The sequence below is a fragment of the Hemicordylus capensis genome, chromosome 1 (assembly GCF_027244095.1).
Source record: "Hemicordylus capensis ecotype Gifberg chromosome 1, rHemCap1.1.pri, whole genome shotgun sequence".
Taxonomy (NCBI): Eukaryota; Metazoa; Chordata; class Lepidosauria; order Squamata; family Cordylidae; genus Hemicordylus; species Hemicordylus capensis.
The window spans coordinates 437,532,222-437,548,684 of record NC_069657.1 but is presented as its reverse complement, the minus strand read 5'-3'; the positions used below and the strand labels follow the sequence as shown (position 1 = coordinate 437,548,684).

Below are 16,463 nucleotides of genomic sequence, written 5' to 3'. Positions count from 1 at the left end.
TCTAAATGGCAGCAGAAAAACCAAACGCACAAAAGGGAGGCAGCAAATGAATAAAGCTCAAAACCACTGCTGAGAAACAGAGCTGGTTCATAGAAGACTGAAACCAAAATGTTCAAGATGAGAAACGTTTGTTCATTTTTTCCTCTCTTGTTTAGTAATTAAGAAGGAATGTTTAGTGCAAATCAGAATTGAGAAATTAACATGAGAACAGCCCTGCTGGATCAAGCCCAAGACCTATCAGGTCCACCATCCTGTCTCACACAGTGGCCCACCAGATTCCTCTGAAAAGCTCACAGGCAAGAGGTGAGGGCCCTCTCTCTTGCTGTTGCTTCCCTGCAACTGGTATTCAGAGCCTGAGGCATCTTGCCTCTGTGGCTGAATGTGGCCTATAGTAATCAGACTAGTAGCCATTGATAGACCTGTCCTCCATGAATCTGTCTTTTAAAGCCATCCAAGCTGTTGGCCATCACCACATCCTGTGGTAGAGAGTTCCATAGATCAGGTCTGTCTCAGTGTAAGGCAGCTTCCTATGTCCATATGTTGTGTGTCTGCATGCCAGGAGCCCCTGCTAACTGAGCAAAGAGGCACCTTTTAAAAGTGGCAATTCTCTTTATTTAGCAGGGGGAGAGCAACTGGCCCTATCCATCCCCAGGCACAGCATCCCTTCAGTGGCTGTTGCTGGTGTCTATCTTGTGTTTCTTTTTTTTAGGTTGTGAGCCCTTTGGGGACAGGGAGTTGTATTGTATTGTATTGTATTGTATTGTATTGTATTGTATTGTATTGTATGTCTGTCTGTCTGTCTATCTATCTATCTATGTAAACTGCTTTGGGGACTTTTGTTGAAATGTGGTACAGTATATAAATATTCTTTGTTGTTGTCATCTTTTTGGGGATACTGGTTTGGACGAGAGGTCATCCATCCTTTCATCTTCTCGTCTTCGGATTAAGGGTGGTATAAAAATTTAATCAATAATTGAAATAGCACACATGCAGGGGGGCCCAATACAGATTGGGATTATGGTATGGGGTAGGGAACATAATAACCTCTATTTGCTCTTGACCTGGGCAGGGGGGAGGTCCCAAGCTGCTCCCTTCCTATGAGACCACAGTGAAATCTCTACATTAACATTTTCAAGAGCAACCAAAGTTAATGTTTTGCAGGGCACATTTTTACCAATGGTAGTATAGCACTTTGAAAATTATTTAAAATGTAAATGTGGATGAGCTTTATATTTTGCAAAAAGCTTTCTTTCCCCTATGGGACATTGAGAAGCTAACTCTGAAATGCATGAATTAAGTTCAGGTCAGCACTGGAGAATGTCTTTACAGTTTTAACTGCCTGTGGCCTTGAGCACAAGATAGCTTGGCTAGTGTGGTACTGTGTGGTGAGTGATAACAAAGACAGTGCATTCTTTGTCCTGACATGGCTTTTATATTAAAAAAAAAATGGTTATCAGTGTTGAGACTGAGCTCACCGTATTTTGGTGACTAACCCATAATCTTGAAGGGCATGCTTGTTCGATGCTTTGCATTATCCCAGAATTCAGCAGGCGTGCCATTGCAGTTTGCTGCCTTTGTTTCTGCCTCTTTGTAAAAATAAATTAACTCACAAAATTGCCCAATGGTGGTGATGGGTGGAATGGGTGAGGAAGGAGGGCCTGCATATTTCAAGAACTCTTGCAGAGTGGAGGCTGCAGTGCTTTTCTACATGCCCAAGGATAGAGGGAAGTGTCCCAGAGAGACACTGCCCTCTCCAAGTGGGATCTCTATAAGTAGTGGCGGGTCTTCCACTTGCCAGAGGGGGAGATGTCAGGAACCATGATTAGGGGTGAGTCAGAAGCATCTTGGCAGTGCTCTTGAGGATTGAGAACCCTGATACAACACAGAAAAGGCCAACTAAAAAGGGTTCATTATTTATTATTTATATGTCTGTACCGCACTTCCTCTTAGGACCACAGTGCAGTTGACAACAAGATTAGGAACATAGGAAGCTGCCATATACTGAGTCAGACCATTGGTCCATCTAGCTCAGTATTGTCTACACAGATTGGCAGTGGCTTTTCCAAGGTTGCAGGCAGGAATCTCTCTCAGCCCTATCTTAGAGATGAACTTGGAACTTGGAACCTTCTGCATGCAAGCATGCAGGTGCTATTCCCAGAACAGCCCCTCCATTTAAATAGAATCTTAGAAACATAGGAAGCTGCCATATACAGAGTCAGAGCCTTGGTCCATCTCGCTCAGTACTGTCTACACAGACTGGCAGCGGCTTCTCCAAGGTTGAAGGCAGGAGTCTCCCAAACCCTATCTTGCAGATGCCAGGGAGAGAACTTGTAACCTTCTGCTCTTCCCAGTGCGGCCCCATCCCCTGAGGGAAATATCTCATAGTGCTCACATATGTAGTCTCCAAACAACGGTGTTTTTTTTAAAAAATGGAAAAAATTAAAATAAACACAGTTATTGAAAAAGAGAGCTGGAGGCCACTTCTTGGACAAAAGCCTGGATAAAAAGAAAAGTCTTCAATTTCCTCTGAAAGGCTGGGAGAGAGCAAGCCATGTGGATTTCAACTGTGAGTTCCACAGCCTGGGGCAATCACTGAGAAGGCCCTGTCCCATGTGCTTGACAAGTGAGCCTCAACAAGTGTAGGAACACAGAGAAGAGCTCTCTCAGCCAATGAAAATTGGGTAGGTTTAGCTGGGAGAAGGCAGTCCCTAAGCAGTGGCAGCTGGTGCGTTCACTGCTGGGGGGGGGGCATCAGGAGGCACCTTTACATCTAAACTAGTAGGTGCTTACCTCCCGTACTGCCGCACCTGAAACCAGCAGCTGTGCACCCTCCAGCTGCCGCTTTGGCGGAGGATTGACTCCCCCACTCAGCTGGCAGAGGCCATTTGCACGGTTAGCAAATGGCCTCCACGCGTGAGCAGAAGCCAGCTGAGTGGTGAAGTCTCTCCTCCACTGCAGCGGGTGCTAGGTGGCATGCCACTGCTGCTAAAAGGTTTTAGGTGCAGTAGTACAGGAGGTAAGCACCTACTAATATGGCAGGCCTAACCTACCTCACAGGGTTGTTGTGAGGATAAACATAACCATATCTACCACTCTGAGCTCCTCGGAGGAAAAAGCGGGATATAATAAATAAATAGATAAATAAATAATATTGACTTGAAGGTGCCTCTAGGGGTGTGCAAAAAAAAAGGGGGGGTTGCCTGGTTCAGTTCGAGTCCATACTGGACTCTAACTGAATTGGGAAAGTTCAGTTCTGGCACCTCGAATGAGGGGCCCAGCTCGGCTCGGATTCAAGCCAGTTCAGGCTCTGTTTGGGAGTGCCAGGGATGTTGGGTTTCTGTTGTTGTTGTTGTTGTTTTTAAATGGCGGACTTACTGCCTCTGAGGCCTTGGGGCAGTGTTGCTGCAGCCGCAGGGTGGGTCTCTGGTGGTTCCCCTTCCCCCCACCATGCTGCCCCCGGTCTCCGATAGGCCGTTCCAGCCTGTTTTCTGGCTGTCCCATCCCTCTCTGAGCTCATGGTGGCCATTTTGGAGGTTGCCGCTTGTGCCCATGGGCCATTTGCATGGCCGGGTCATGACCCAGCCATGCAAATGGCCTGTGCACACATGCAGTAGCCTCCAAATTGGCCGCCACGAGTTTGGAGAGGGTCATCACTTGGGAGGGGGATATGCTGGAGTCCCTACCCCCACCCCCACCCCATGGCCGTAGCATCACCCCCCTGAGGCCTTGGAGGCGGTAAATACATCGTTTAGCGCAGCTTGGGAGTACTCCTGGACCCAGGCCTCACCCTGGTATCTCAGGTGGAGGCCATGGCCAGGAGTGCTTTCTATCAGCTCCGGCTGATTTGACAGCTGCGCCCATTCCTCGAAGAGGATGACCTCAAAACAGTGGTGCATCAGCTGGTAACCTCCCAGCTTGACTATTGCAACGTGCTCTACGTGGGGCTGCCTTTGTACGTAGTCCGGAAACTTCAGTTAGTTCAGAATGCGGCAGCCAGATTGGTCTCTGGGGCAACCCGGAGAGACCATATGATGCCTGTTTTGAAACAGTTACACTGGCTGCCAATATGTTTCCAGGCAAAATACAAAGTGCTGGTTATTACCTTTAAAGCCCTGAACGGCTTGGGTCCAAGATATCTTAGAGAGCGCCTTCTTCTACATGATCCCCACCGCATGTTAAGGTCATCTGGGGAGGTCCGTCTCCAGTTGTCACCGGTTCGTTTGGTGATGACTCAGAGGCGGGCCTTCTCTGCAGCTGCTCCTGGACTGTGGAATGCACTCCCAGCAGAAATTCGTAATCTTGATTCCTTATTAACCTTCAAGAGAGCCCTTAAAACCCATCTGTTTGGCCTGGCCTTTCAGGGTTTTTAATCAGTTTTAATTCTTTTAATGTTAACCTGGTTTTCAGGGTTTGAATTGTTTTGTTAGTTTAATTGTTTTTTAAGATGTTTTAAATTGGTATTTATATTTGTATCTCTGTTTTAATTGTTTTTAATGATTTTTGTTTTAATTGTAAACCGCCCTGAGCCATTTCTGAAGGGCGGTATAAAAATCAAATAAATAAATAAATAAATAAATAATTTTTAAAAAAACATAAAAACTCCAAACTGGCCTGGGGGGTTCAGCTCGACCTCAAGCCGAACCAGACCCAGCTCGATGGTGAACCAGCTCGAGGTCAAGCCAGTTCACATATCCCTACCCACTGCCCACGTGGCGGCACCTGCACCAGCTGCCACTGTCCCTAAGGTACCTGGGGGCAAAGCAATCTAGGGCTTTAAAGGTAATAACCAGCACCTTGACTTATACCCAGAAATGAATAGGCAGCCAGTGCAGTGCCTTCAAGTTCAGTATGCAGTCAACCCATGTAGTTTGTAGGCAGCAGTTTCCCTACAAACTTCCAGTGTTCCCTGGAAGAGGTATTCCCAGATGTTGTTGACTACAACTCCCAGAATCCCCAGCTGCAATGGCTTTTGCTTGGCGATTCTGGAAGTTGTAGTCAACAACATCTGGGAATCCTTGTTAAAGGGAACACTGCAAACTGCATGGATACAGTTGGAGACTGTATCTCCATTGGTGTGCAGGCTAATCCGTTTACCTGTTCCTGTTTCACAACTGTTGGGTCTCCTCTGGCTGTGCTGAACCAGGGAAGCACCTCCAAGATGACCCAGGGCATGCACATGATCATATTGCATACAGGCTTCTTTTAGGAAATTAAATTTTCCAACTAATATCTGCTTCTGAAAAAATACACATTGCTCCAGAGGCTTAGAAAGTGATAGCATCACCCTATTACTTCCAAGATGAAAGCACAAATGTTCTTCAAAATTCTTTCACAGTTATTGCTTTGGAATGGAGACTAGTGAGTTAGGATTATGGTCACCATATCTCACTGGGTTGTTGTTGTTTAAGTTACTTTACTGGGTACTTTACATAAATATAATGTTTAGAAGAGACAATATATTCAAGCTAAACATCATAACTTTGCATGGAAGGAATCCATTTGACAATACATGCTTTCTGATTAACTGTGCACAACTTTGTTTTTTTAATTAATGGGTTGGCAAGAGTGTTTTGCAGATGCATAAACAGAATTTGGGAATTTGGCATTATGAGCTATACGTCAGCTTTGCCTCACTAGTACAATTTATGGCTCCATCCTCTCGGTCCTCAGATGATGCAGAAATGGTAGAGCATCTGCTTTACATGCAGAAGGTCCCTGCATCTACAGGTGGGGCTGGATAAGACTCCTACCTGAAACCTTAGAGAGCTGCTGCCAGTCAGGGTAGACAATGCTGAGCTAGGTGGGCCAGTTGTCTGTCTGGCAACTTCCTGTGTTTCTGTGCAGAAAACACATGCAGCAGTGGGTGGTTGTTCATGCATGTCAGGATTCTGAAGTTCTCTCTAGATGGCAATTCATTCCAAGATGAATAGTGGAGGATGTTACAGGGCATCTGTAAAATGTTGGAACACATCACATATTTATTTGCACCATCTGCTAGTCGTCTACTGACCATCCATGGAAAATCGATGCCTTTTGCAGGTGAGAATAAAAGTAGTATTGAAAAATATTGGATTTTTCATGGATTATCAGAAAGGCTAGCAGATGGTGCTGAGAAATTACACAGAAATTAATTCTGTGGGTGCCCCGTGAAACTCCCATCAGAAAATGTGTTTGTGTTGGAATACATGGCTGCTCAGATTGACCCTGAGAGTGATCCTCTGGGGAACATGATCTGGAGAAACGTTTTTTAGGTTAAGGGGTTGACAATAGTGTTTTGCAAGCCACCTAATGGAGCAGCGGGGAAATAATTTGACGAGCAAGCCAGAGGTTGCCGGTTCAAATCCCCACTAGTACCTATATCGGGCAGCAGCGATATAGGAAGGTGCTGAAAGGCAACATCTCATACTGCGTGGGAGATGGCAATGGTAAACCTCTCCTGTATTGTACCAAAGACAACCACAGGGCTCTGCGGACACCAGGAGTCGACACTGACTCAATGGCACACTTTACTTTAACAGTGTTTTGCAGATGCATATCTGCAATCTGAGAATATCTGGAATCTGAGAAAATTCGCCAAACTTTCTTCTTGAGAAGAATCCTGAAATTCAGAGAGGATTTCTGCTTTGGAGGCGTTTCTCCTCATGCTGCACAGCTGAGCCCTTGGGGCCACTACTTAGATTAGCCAGGCCAGAGGGTCAAATGTGGGAGTGGGGGAGATAAGAAGGAGAATCCTCTCCACTATTTCATAAATGCAAATAGAAACATGTTTGCAACATGCCTATTTTCATGCCAAAGATTTTCAAGCCCCACCTCCACCATAGGAACATAGGAAGCTGCCTTATACTGAGTCACACCATAGGTCCATCTAGTTCAATATTGTCTACAGTGACTGTCAGCGGCATCTCCAAGGTTGCAGTCAGGAATCTCTCTCAGCCCTGCTATCATGGAGATGCCAAGGAGGGAACTTGGAACCTAGATGTAAAACTGCCGCCCTGTAACCAGAAGGTTACAAGTTCGATCCTGACCAGGGGCTCAAGGTTGACTCAGCCTTCCATCCTTCCGAGGTCGGTAAAATAAATACCCAGAATGTTGGGGGCAATATGCTAAATCATTGTAAACCGCTTAGAGAGCTCCGGCTATAGAGCGGTATATAAATGTAAGTGCTATTGCTATTGCTAGATGCTCTTCCCAGAGTGGCTCCATCCCCTAAAGGGAATATCTCACAGTGCTCTCCACTGTTACACCTTTTAAAATATATAATACTTTTTATTATTTAAAAAGTCCATATAAACAGAGTTATAGACTCAGTCAGAAAACTAGTCTATTTCACACCCATGTAAACAAAGCATATCCTTAAACATTGTCAGCAAATTTTTGTTTTGCAATTATAATTCTTAAGAATCCTGTGTTGACTTTCATGCATTGTTCAGGACTCTTCTCTGCCTGTCTGGATGCAGATATTCTGCAATAGCCTTTCCTCCACTGATACAGAAGCAAAGATGGTGCTTATTCTTTAGGGATAGAGAAATATTAGGAAATGATCCAAATTCCACTCCTGCTGGGCGCATGGGTACAATGGTAGCAGGAAAGCTTCCCTCAGTGCTGGCGTATCTTCCTGACACATCCACGGTGTGTTGCTCTTAATGACAGCCATTGGATTTCAGATTAAATTCCATCCGATATAAAGGAAAAACCATAATGGGCCATGCTTAGGTCTAAATAAGCTTTAGCACAGAAACTCTGGAGCATTGTTGTGGGGAGAGATATGGGCGATAGGGAGAGGGGATGGTATTCACATACTGCAATTAAAGTTTTATATTTTAAAGATTTAAAGATATTTTCAAAAGTTCAGACTTACTTGCTTTTCACAGATGCTTCAGTGATATGTAAAATACAGTTCTCTTCTTACCTCCATTCACCTCTCTTGGGTTCTCCAGTTAAGATTAAATGAGGCCAGTATCAGCATGGAACAAAGTTAAGCCTTTTCTAATTGGCTCAGCTTTTGCATCTAAAGACCACTGTGTATCTGTAGTCTTTCAGGATCCGTACCATCAAATTTGCAAAATTTGCTTGAATTAATTTGCCATGTTTGGGGGTCAAAAATAAACAACCACCTCTCTGCAAATCACCTAATCCAAGTTAAGGTTGTAAGAGGGCTAGTGTATGCCTCTCTTCCCTTGAATGAGAATTTGGATCCATCAGTTACCTGTTGTGACGTTTTTAATTAGTTTTTGCAGATAAAATCGCTCATATTCAAACTGAATTAGATTCTACAGTTACTGTGGAGCCTACTGTTGAGGTGTCCAGCAGCTTCTCATGTATGGTTAAATTGGATCAATTTAAGTTTCCTGACTCCCGAGGATGTGGACAAGCTGCTGGCGATATTGCCTTGCTACCTGTTCTCTTGATCCTGGCCCTACATCACTTATACAATCTAGCAGGGAGGTTATTGGAGAGGGTCTTGTTGATCATTAATTCTTCTCTGAGGGAGGGCAGGAATGCCTCCTTGTCTCAAGGAGGCAATTATTAGACCACTGTTGAAGAAACTTGCATTGGATCCCTCAGAACCAGGCAATTATAGGCCTTTCTCCAACCTCCCAAGGTTGGGCAAGGTGATTGAGAGGCGGGGGCATCTCCACTCCAGACAGTCTTGGAAGAAGCAGATTATCTGGACTAATTTCAAACTAGCTTTCGGGTGGGCTATGGGTTTGAGGCAGCCTTGGTTAGCCTGTTGGATCATCTCCAATTAGGAATCGACAGGGGTAGTGTGACTTTGTGGATCCTTTTGGATCTCTCAGCAGCTTTTGATACCATCAACCATGGTATCTTCTGAGGAGCGTCTGAAGGGGTTGGGAGTGGGAGGTACTGTTTTGCAGTGGTTCTGCTCCTACCTCTTGGGTAGGTTTCAGATGGTGTCACTTGGAGATTATTGCTGTTCAAAATGAGAGCTATCATATGGGGTTCTGTAGGGCTCCATTCTATCTCCACGGCTTTTTCATATCTACATGAAACCGCTGGGAGAGATAATCAGGGGATTTGGTGCAGGGTGTTATCAATATGCTGATGATACCCACATCTATTTATCCATGGTCAGCTTCATCAGGAAATGGCCTCTAACAATAAATAAATAAAATAATTTCCCTAAATGCCTGCCTGGAGGTGGTAATGGGCTGCATGAGGGAGAACAAACTGAGGCTGAATCCAAGCAAGACAGCGGTATGCATTGTGGGAGGTCGGAATATAGGAAGTTGCTTAGATCTGCCTCTTCTGGATGGGATTATACACCCCCCCCCCCGCCCGCAAAAAGGCAGGTATGTACTCTGTGAGTACTTCTGCACCCAAACCTCTCCCTAGTCTCTCAGGCTGAGGCAGTGGCCAGGAGGGCTTTCTATCAGCTTTGGCTGATACATCAGCTACATCAATTTCTGGAGATAAATGACCTTAATACAGTGGTGCATACGCTGGTAACCTCCAGACTTGACTACTGAAATGTGCTCTACATCTGGCTGCCTTTGTATGTAGTCTGGAAACTGCAGTTGGTACAGAATGCAGCCGCCAGGTTGATCCTGGGGTTACTTGAGGAGATCATATTACATTCATTTAAAAATTACTGTACTGGCTGTCAGTAAGTTTCCAGGAGAAATACAAAGTGCTGGTTATTACCTATAAAGCCCTGAATGGCGCAGGTCCAAGATATTTAAGAAAATCCATTCTTCTTCATGAACCCCACTGCCCATTAAGATCATCTGGGAAGGTCGAGTTGCAGTTGCTACCAGCTCGATTGGTGGTGACTCAAAACCAAGCCTTTTCTAGGGTTGCCCCGGGACTTCAGAATGTGCTTTCTAATGAAATTAGAGCCTCCCCTTCTCTGGATGGTTTTTAAGAAAGACCTGAAAACATGTCCTTTTTGGTCAGGTGTTTAGTTTATAGTTTTGAAATTTTAAGAGTTTTTTTAAAAAAAGTAAACTGTTGTAATTGTGTTGATGTTTTAATTGTGTTTTGAGGTGGGGTGGTATAAAAATTTGATTGAATGATTGATCTGGGATCTTTCAGTCATGAAATATTATCAGTGAGCCTCAGTTATGAAACCAGTAGAGGAGGCTGGCCAGAAATACTGTTTTAAAGGCGTTGCAGATTATTAATGGCAGAGATATGAAAGTTGAAAATAAGTATTAGCATTTGCTGAGACTGGGGTTGTGATATATTTTGCAGTCCGTAAATCCTTACATTGAATTTCAGTCAATGAAAATGGTTCAAATCAGGATTCATTTCTCATGTAATATCTTAGATTAGAGTTGCCAGAACAACAGAAGAACTTACCATGGTAGCAGCTCCACAAAGAGGAAAGAAGCAACAGGCGCAGCGATAAATATTCATTACCAGTTGATGAAACCTTATGCATTTTGAGTTGTGCACTTTCCATACAAAACTATAAGTTAAAGATAAATAATCTCTGTGCTGCTGTTGCCATAAATTCCCCAGTATTTCTTAAGAAGTTATGTTTAACTGCAGCTGTGGTTTCTTCCTAGATCAGAGGGGCACAAGAGAATGAATTATCCAGAATGTCACGGTCTTACTCTTAAGTAGATGCATATTACACCCCTGCTAACTTGACCCCTTGCTAACCATGTCACACCCCTGTTAACTTGGAAAAGAGGCACCTTTTAACGTGGTGATTCTCTTTATTTTGCAGGGGGAGAGTAACTGGCCCTCTCCACCCCCAGCACAGTACCTCCAGTGACTGATGCTGGTGTATATCTTATGTTTCTTTTTAGATTGTCAGCCCTTTGGGGACAGGGAGCCATCTTTTTTATTTATTATTTCACTGTGTAAACTGCTCTGAGCCATTTTTGGAAGAGCGGTATAGAAATTGAATTAATTAATTAATTAATTAATTAAGAAATTAGCAGAGTTAGGTTTGGGAGTTCTGGGTAGCCGCTGAACAGAGAATGGTGGGCCACAGCAGTGGTTAACCTTTCTCTGATCATCACTCCCCCTCCTACAATTGTCTCCCTTGCCTGCCTTTCCCTTGTCTGGAAATCTGAGGATGCTTGTCATCATGGGGAAAAATACAGCTAATGTGAGCGAGTTGCAAAAAGCAACAACAGCTGGTGAAGTGTTAAGCACCATGATTTATAATTGGGAAGTCGTGGTAGGAGAGAAAAAGATGAGGCACCATCTCCCATCACTGTTTTTCCATTACAGATTGTGCTCGGTTCCTGCTGCTTTGCAGTTAGTCAGTGGCAAAGTGGGTTAGGGTCAGGCAGGGTCCACCAAACATATAGGCCACATTCTCATGAAACCGGATGTCCCTTCACCTCCAGTTTTGCTAACCGTGCATCTGAATGTGGGCAACCATAGTGTCAGCAAAAAATGGAACAGTGGTTTCCCTCCCCAAACTCTGTGTGTCACCTTCGGTTATCTCTAGTTTTGTGGCCTCCCCCTCCAGTGACAGTGACAGTGTTATGTTCGAACATTGGTACTGCTGTTAGCCTTCTCTGAAGCCGGAGTTGAGGGAGGAAGCTCCTCCCTTGCTCCAGCTGCTATTGGCTGTGTGGGCTGTCCTCCTCCATGTCTTTGCAGTCTCACTGACCCTGTCCAGTACAACTGCATGCAGAACCGGGGGAGGTGGCATGAAACTGTGGGTCCGTTGAACCCATGGTTCCGCATTACATCTGAAGATGGCCATTGTCTGTTCCTTGCATAGATGGAATCAAGGGAGGTGCAAAACTCTGTGAACTAAATAGTAAAATCTATTACAACTGAACTCAGATAAGAAGGTAATATTTAAACACAACATCATGTTCACTATATTGCAAGGTTCCCAACCATGGGTTTCCAGATTTTGATGGACTACAATGCCCATCATCCCCAGCCACACAGATTGGATGGGATGGTGGGCATTGTAGTCCAACAACGTCTGAGGACCCAAAGTTAGGAAGCCCTGCTATAGGGTATTTCAAGATTAGGGCCACCTCCTAGCAATATGGATCCCTTAGGGTATTTGCATGAACCCCACCACCCACTGAGATCTGCTGGAGAGGTCTGTCTGCAGCTGCCACCAGCTCGTCTAGTGGCCACTCAGGGACGGGCCTTCTCCGCTGCTGCCCCGGGGCTTTGGAATGCACTTCCTAGTGAAATAAGAGCCTCCCCATCTCTGACAACTTTTAAAAAGTCTAAAAACACATTTCTTCACCCAGGCTTTTAATTAATAGTTTTTATGGTTTTAATGCTGTTTTAAAGTATTGTTTTGAAATTTTTAAATTGTTGTAGTGTGGGTGTTCCCCCCACCCCATTTCTGCCTTAACAAATGTTTTGCTTTGTTTTTATTCTGTTGTAAACCGCCCAGAGACGTAAGTTTTGGGCGGTATAAAAATGTTTTAATAAATAAATAAATTTAATATGGATTGGGGAAATGTATTTACTCTTAAGCTGCCCCAAGCAGTGGTATGCTGAAGTGGCAGGAGAGAGAGCAAGGCAGAAAGAAATATATTTCTAACACTACACATTTTTAACACAGAAGTATAGCTTATTAATACACTGATATATAAACCACCACTCCAATAGCTATATGATATACTAAAAGGCAAGCAGTAAACATCAGAGTCCTTTCTCCAGAGTAGTTTTCCCTGCTAACTGGGCAAAGAGGCACCTTTTTAATGTAGTAATTCTCTTTATTTAGCAGGGGTAGAGTAACTGGCCCTAATCCACCCCCAGCACAGTACTTCTAGGGACTGTTGCTGGGGTCTATCTTGTGTTCTTTTTAGAATGTGAGCCCTTTGGGGACAGGGTTCCATCTTATTTGTTTGTTATTTCTCTGTGTAAACCGCCCTGAGCCATTTTTGGAAGAGCGGTATAAGGACTACTCTAGAGAAAGTGGTTGAAAATATTCAACCATCTATCTATCGTGGTATACCGTTGGTCCAAGCAGCTAGTCCAAGATTCAGTGCTCAGCCTGAGCAAACAAGGATCGGAGAAGAAAAAGAAAAAGAGGATTTAAAAACAAAATTGGAAAAGAAAGTTAATTCTAAATTACTATTTGAAAAGAGATCTGTTCTCTGAGAAGATAAAAGTGAAAATCATCTATCACGGCAAAACCGTGTTGCAGCAAAAGCTGCAGTAATTCAAGAAACAATGAGCTGTCATTCCTAGAGGGAACAAGCCTGTGAAAAGTAGTTAGATGCTGATATAATCTTTGTATTATGACTGGCTTGGGAGGGGAAAGTTTCATTTCTGGGGATGAGGGAATCCAGAGTAATCACAGTGTTCAAAGTCAACCTGATTTGATTTTACCCCGCTTAGGGAATGACGGTTTCAGCATGATCTCACTAAATTTCTGAACCATGAGACATGACATGACATGAGAAGTTGAGTGGGGTTGGATCCATCATACAGCTGGTACACAAGATGCCGAAGCCGATCCAACGGGGCATGCTCAAGTCACTAAGGCACATCCCTGGTAAACATGACGTCATATTCACTCAGTTGGTGACATTGGGCCAGTCACTATATCTCCATCTAAGCTACTTCACAAGGTTGCTGTGAAGATAAAACACTGGAAGAAGAGAACCATGTACAGCATCCTGAGCTCCTTGGAGTTAGGGCAGGATAAAAATGTGACATTTTCATTGCCGGTTGCTATTAAACAGAAACTCCTCTAAACATCCTCGAGGAAAGGCCTCTCCTGCAGAGAAAATTATGGGAGATGTCATAATCAGTAGTGCAAAAACATAAATTTTGAACTCCAATGAGACTTATCAGTATCAACATCATCATGGGGATGTTTGAAGTATGAACAGGGCTTTTGTTTAAAGCATCTCCTTTCAGAACCTCCCCCCACCCAGCACATTTAAGGATTCAAAAGCTGAACCTTGGGGCATTACTTTGGACTGAGTTCTCAAAGTTAACAGGTCCTGCTGTTGTTACAGAACTATTTCAGGGTACAAAATCAGCATGAACAAATTGTCTGGTGAGATCAGACCCAAGCCCCAGATGCCCCTGGGAGGCTCACAAGCAGGGCATGATGGGTAATGGCCAACCTATGATGTGTGTCCCCATCTTCTAGGGTAACCCAAGTATACTGCTTCTGAGTACTCTTTGTTATTGTGGCTATAACCATTGAGAGACCTATCCTCCATGGATCTGCCAGTCGCTGTTAATAGCTATCTGTGTCTATCAATACCTTGTGATCTCAATATCTTGATATTGAGGCCATCTCAGTATCCTGTGATCATAAGTTGATATGTTGATGATTATTTATTTACTTACTTAGTAAAGACCATATATAAAACCATTAATAAAAACAATGGCTAACATCCAGATTAAGGCTGTACTTGTGAAAATATGTTGCACTAGTGCAAGCATGTTGCACTAACTAGTTCAGCCAAGTCAGGAGTTTGTTGTGGTCCAGACTAGTGTTGTGCTTGCACAACCTGTGAAATTCCTCCTGCAGTGAAACCTCTTCCTCAGATTTGGCGAAGTTGGAAAAACGTAAGTGCAGGAAATGATGCAAAGCTACCCACTAGCCTTGCTGCACAAGTGCAAGACTTGTGCAAGTGGACTGAGACCACATATAATTATGCAATTTTGAGCATCCGCCCAGCCATACGAGCTTGTATGGTTACATCTTGGTTCATTCCACTAGTGCAGCATTAATCTGGATGTCAGCCAATAAAAATAATCAGAATAAATAATTATGAATAATTGTGTGAGAAAAAACTTCCGTTTCACTTAGATTGCTCTGTAAGGGAACATGGTACATTGGACATAAATAATATTAATAATTAAGTGATACGCCTTATTGGATTCTGAACAGTAGGCCTCTTCTAGTCATGTTCTACTACCCACTGAGTATATTCTCATGGACTGACATGCTCCATCTGTGTTATAATGGAGTTTCTGCACAATTGTGCAAGAGCACACTTGCACAACTGCACAAATGCTCCATTTCAAGGCAGAGCATTTATGTCAGCTGCTGTTTGCCGTGCACTTGACTATTCCTTTCCTCATGCCAAGTTGAATAAAATCCACTTTTAAAAAACTCAGTTACAAAGTTCGGCACAAAATCTCAGACTGAAGTAACTTTATGAAGAGCTGCATTGGCATCAAATTGTATTGACTCTATTATGTTTTCATCACTATGTTTTCATGGCATGGAATTCTAATTCTGTTGGGCCAAACAGAGAACCACACTAATAATTTATTGTGCTATACTTAATACATAAATAACATACACATTTTTTGTGTGCTTTCAGGATATTTTTTCTCACCAAAGTAAGAGTCATCCCAAAAGGAGCTTTCTCAGGATTTGGTGAAGTTGAAAAAATGTAAGTGCCTTCAATATTCACTCAGTACATCTGTTTTATATAATGTTTTATTAAGGCTCTTGTTTTGGTTTGGGGTTATTTTTCCTAGGCCTGCATTATGCTCTAACTAAGCTATTGGACCACAAATCCCCGGAGATCAACATGTTCTTCATCCAGTTAAGGGCCTGCTGCGGAGAGTGAGTGTGTGTGTGAGAGAGAGAGAGAGAGAGAGAGGGAGGGAGAGAGAGAGAGAGAGAATGCTTCTCACAGTTCGTAAGAACCATTCTTTTAAACCAGGAGAACTCAAATGCCCCCGTGGGACGGAACCATCCACAGCTTAGTGTGCAGGGGCCGAGGTCAGTTTTTAGCACATTATTACATTAAAATTAAAAATATTATGAGTTACTTGTGGATCTATTCACCCTGTCAATGGCCCAATCGTTTTAACCAAAGATAGTGGCCAGAGAATAGGTCCTGTCCCTGCTCAATCAGTGGGGCCCCTACAGTGCAAGCCAGCCCCAAACAAATGCCAAGTCCTCTCCTCTCTCACTAAATTGTTGTTGCTTTCAGGCTGCAATGCTAGGCATGCTTACGTGGGAGTAAGCCTCACTGGACATACCATGAAGCTTATTTCTGAGAAAGCATTCACGGGATGGCACTATAAGGCAGTTTCCAGCTCCTGTGTTGCTACAGGATACCTGGGGGCCAGTAAAATAGTCACTGTGAGCCAAATTTGGCCCCCGGGCCTTATGTTGTGCAGACCTATTTTAAACACACGTTTTAAACACACACAACAAAACTAATCAAACGAAATGCCCACTGCCTACACAATATGGAAAGGTTACACGCTGTGTGTGTCAAAGGTCATAAGAACTTGTTGGATCAGACCCAAGGCCTATATAGTCCAGCATCCTATTTCACACCACCACCACCACCACCACCATCATCATCTTTATATGTTAGCTGCCCCATAACAAATTGTTCTCTGGGTGGCTGTGGGCAACAGTGACCCATCAGATGCCTCTGGTAAGCCCACAAGCAGGAGATAAAGGCATTTACCCTCTCCCACTGTTGAGAAGGCAACCTACCTCTGAACCAGAATGTAGCCCATAGACATCAAGACTAATAGACATCAAGACATTGTTTAAGCCCCTTTTA

The 16,463-nt window shown here is 43.7% G+C and overlaps 1 protein-coding gene across 4 annotated transcripts in view; it reads left to right on the top strand.

Annotated features, from left to right (window-relative positions):
• Window positions 1-16,463, top strand: part of FSHR (follicle stimulating hormone receptor) — a 147,063-nt gene that overhangs the window by 34,181 nt on the left and 96,419 nt on the right. For all 4 annotated transcript variants that reach the window (XR_008305832.1, XM_053244239.1, XM_053244248.1 and 1 more), the window contains exon 2: window positions 15,255-15,326. Coding sequence is in view for 3 of the 4 variants with exons in the window: in XM_053244239.1 (XP_053100214.1) it covers window positions 15,255-15,326 (72 nt within the window). In the remaining variant the exon portion in view is untranslated. The remainder of the gene's footprint in view (window positions 1-15,254; window positions 15,327-16,463) is intronic.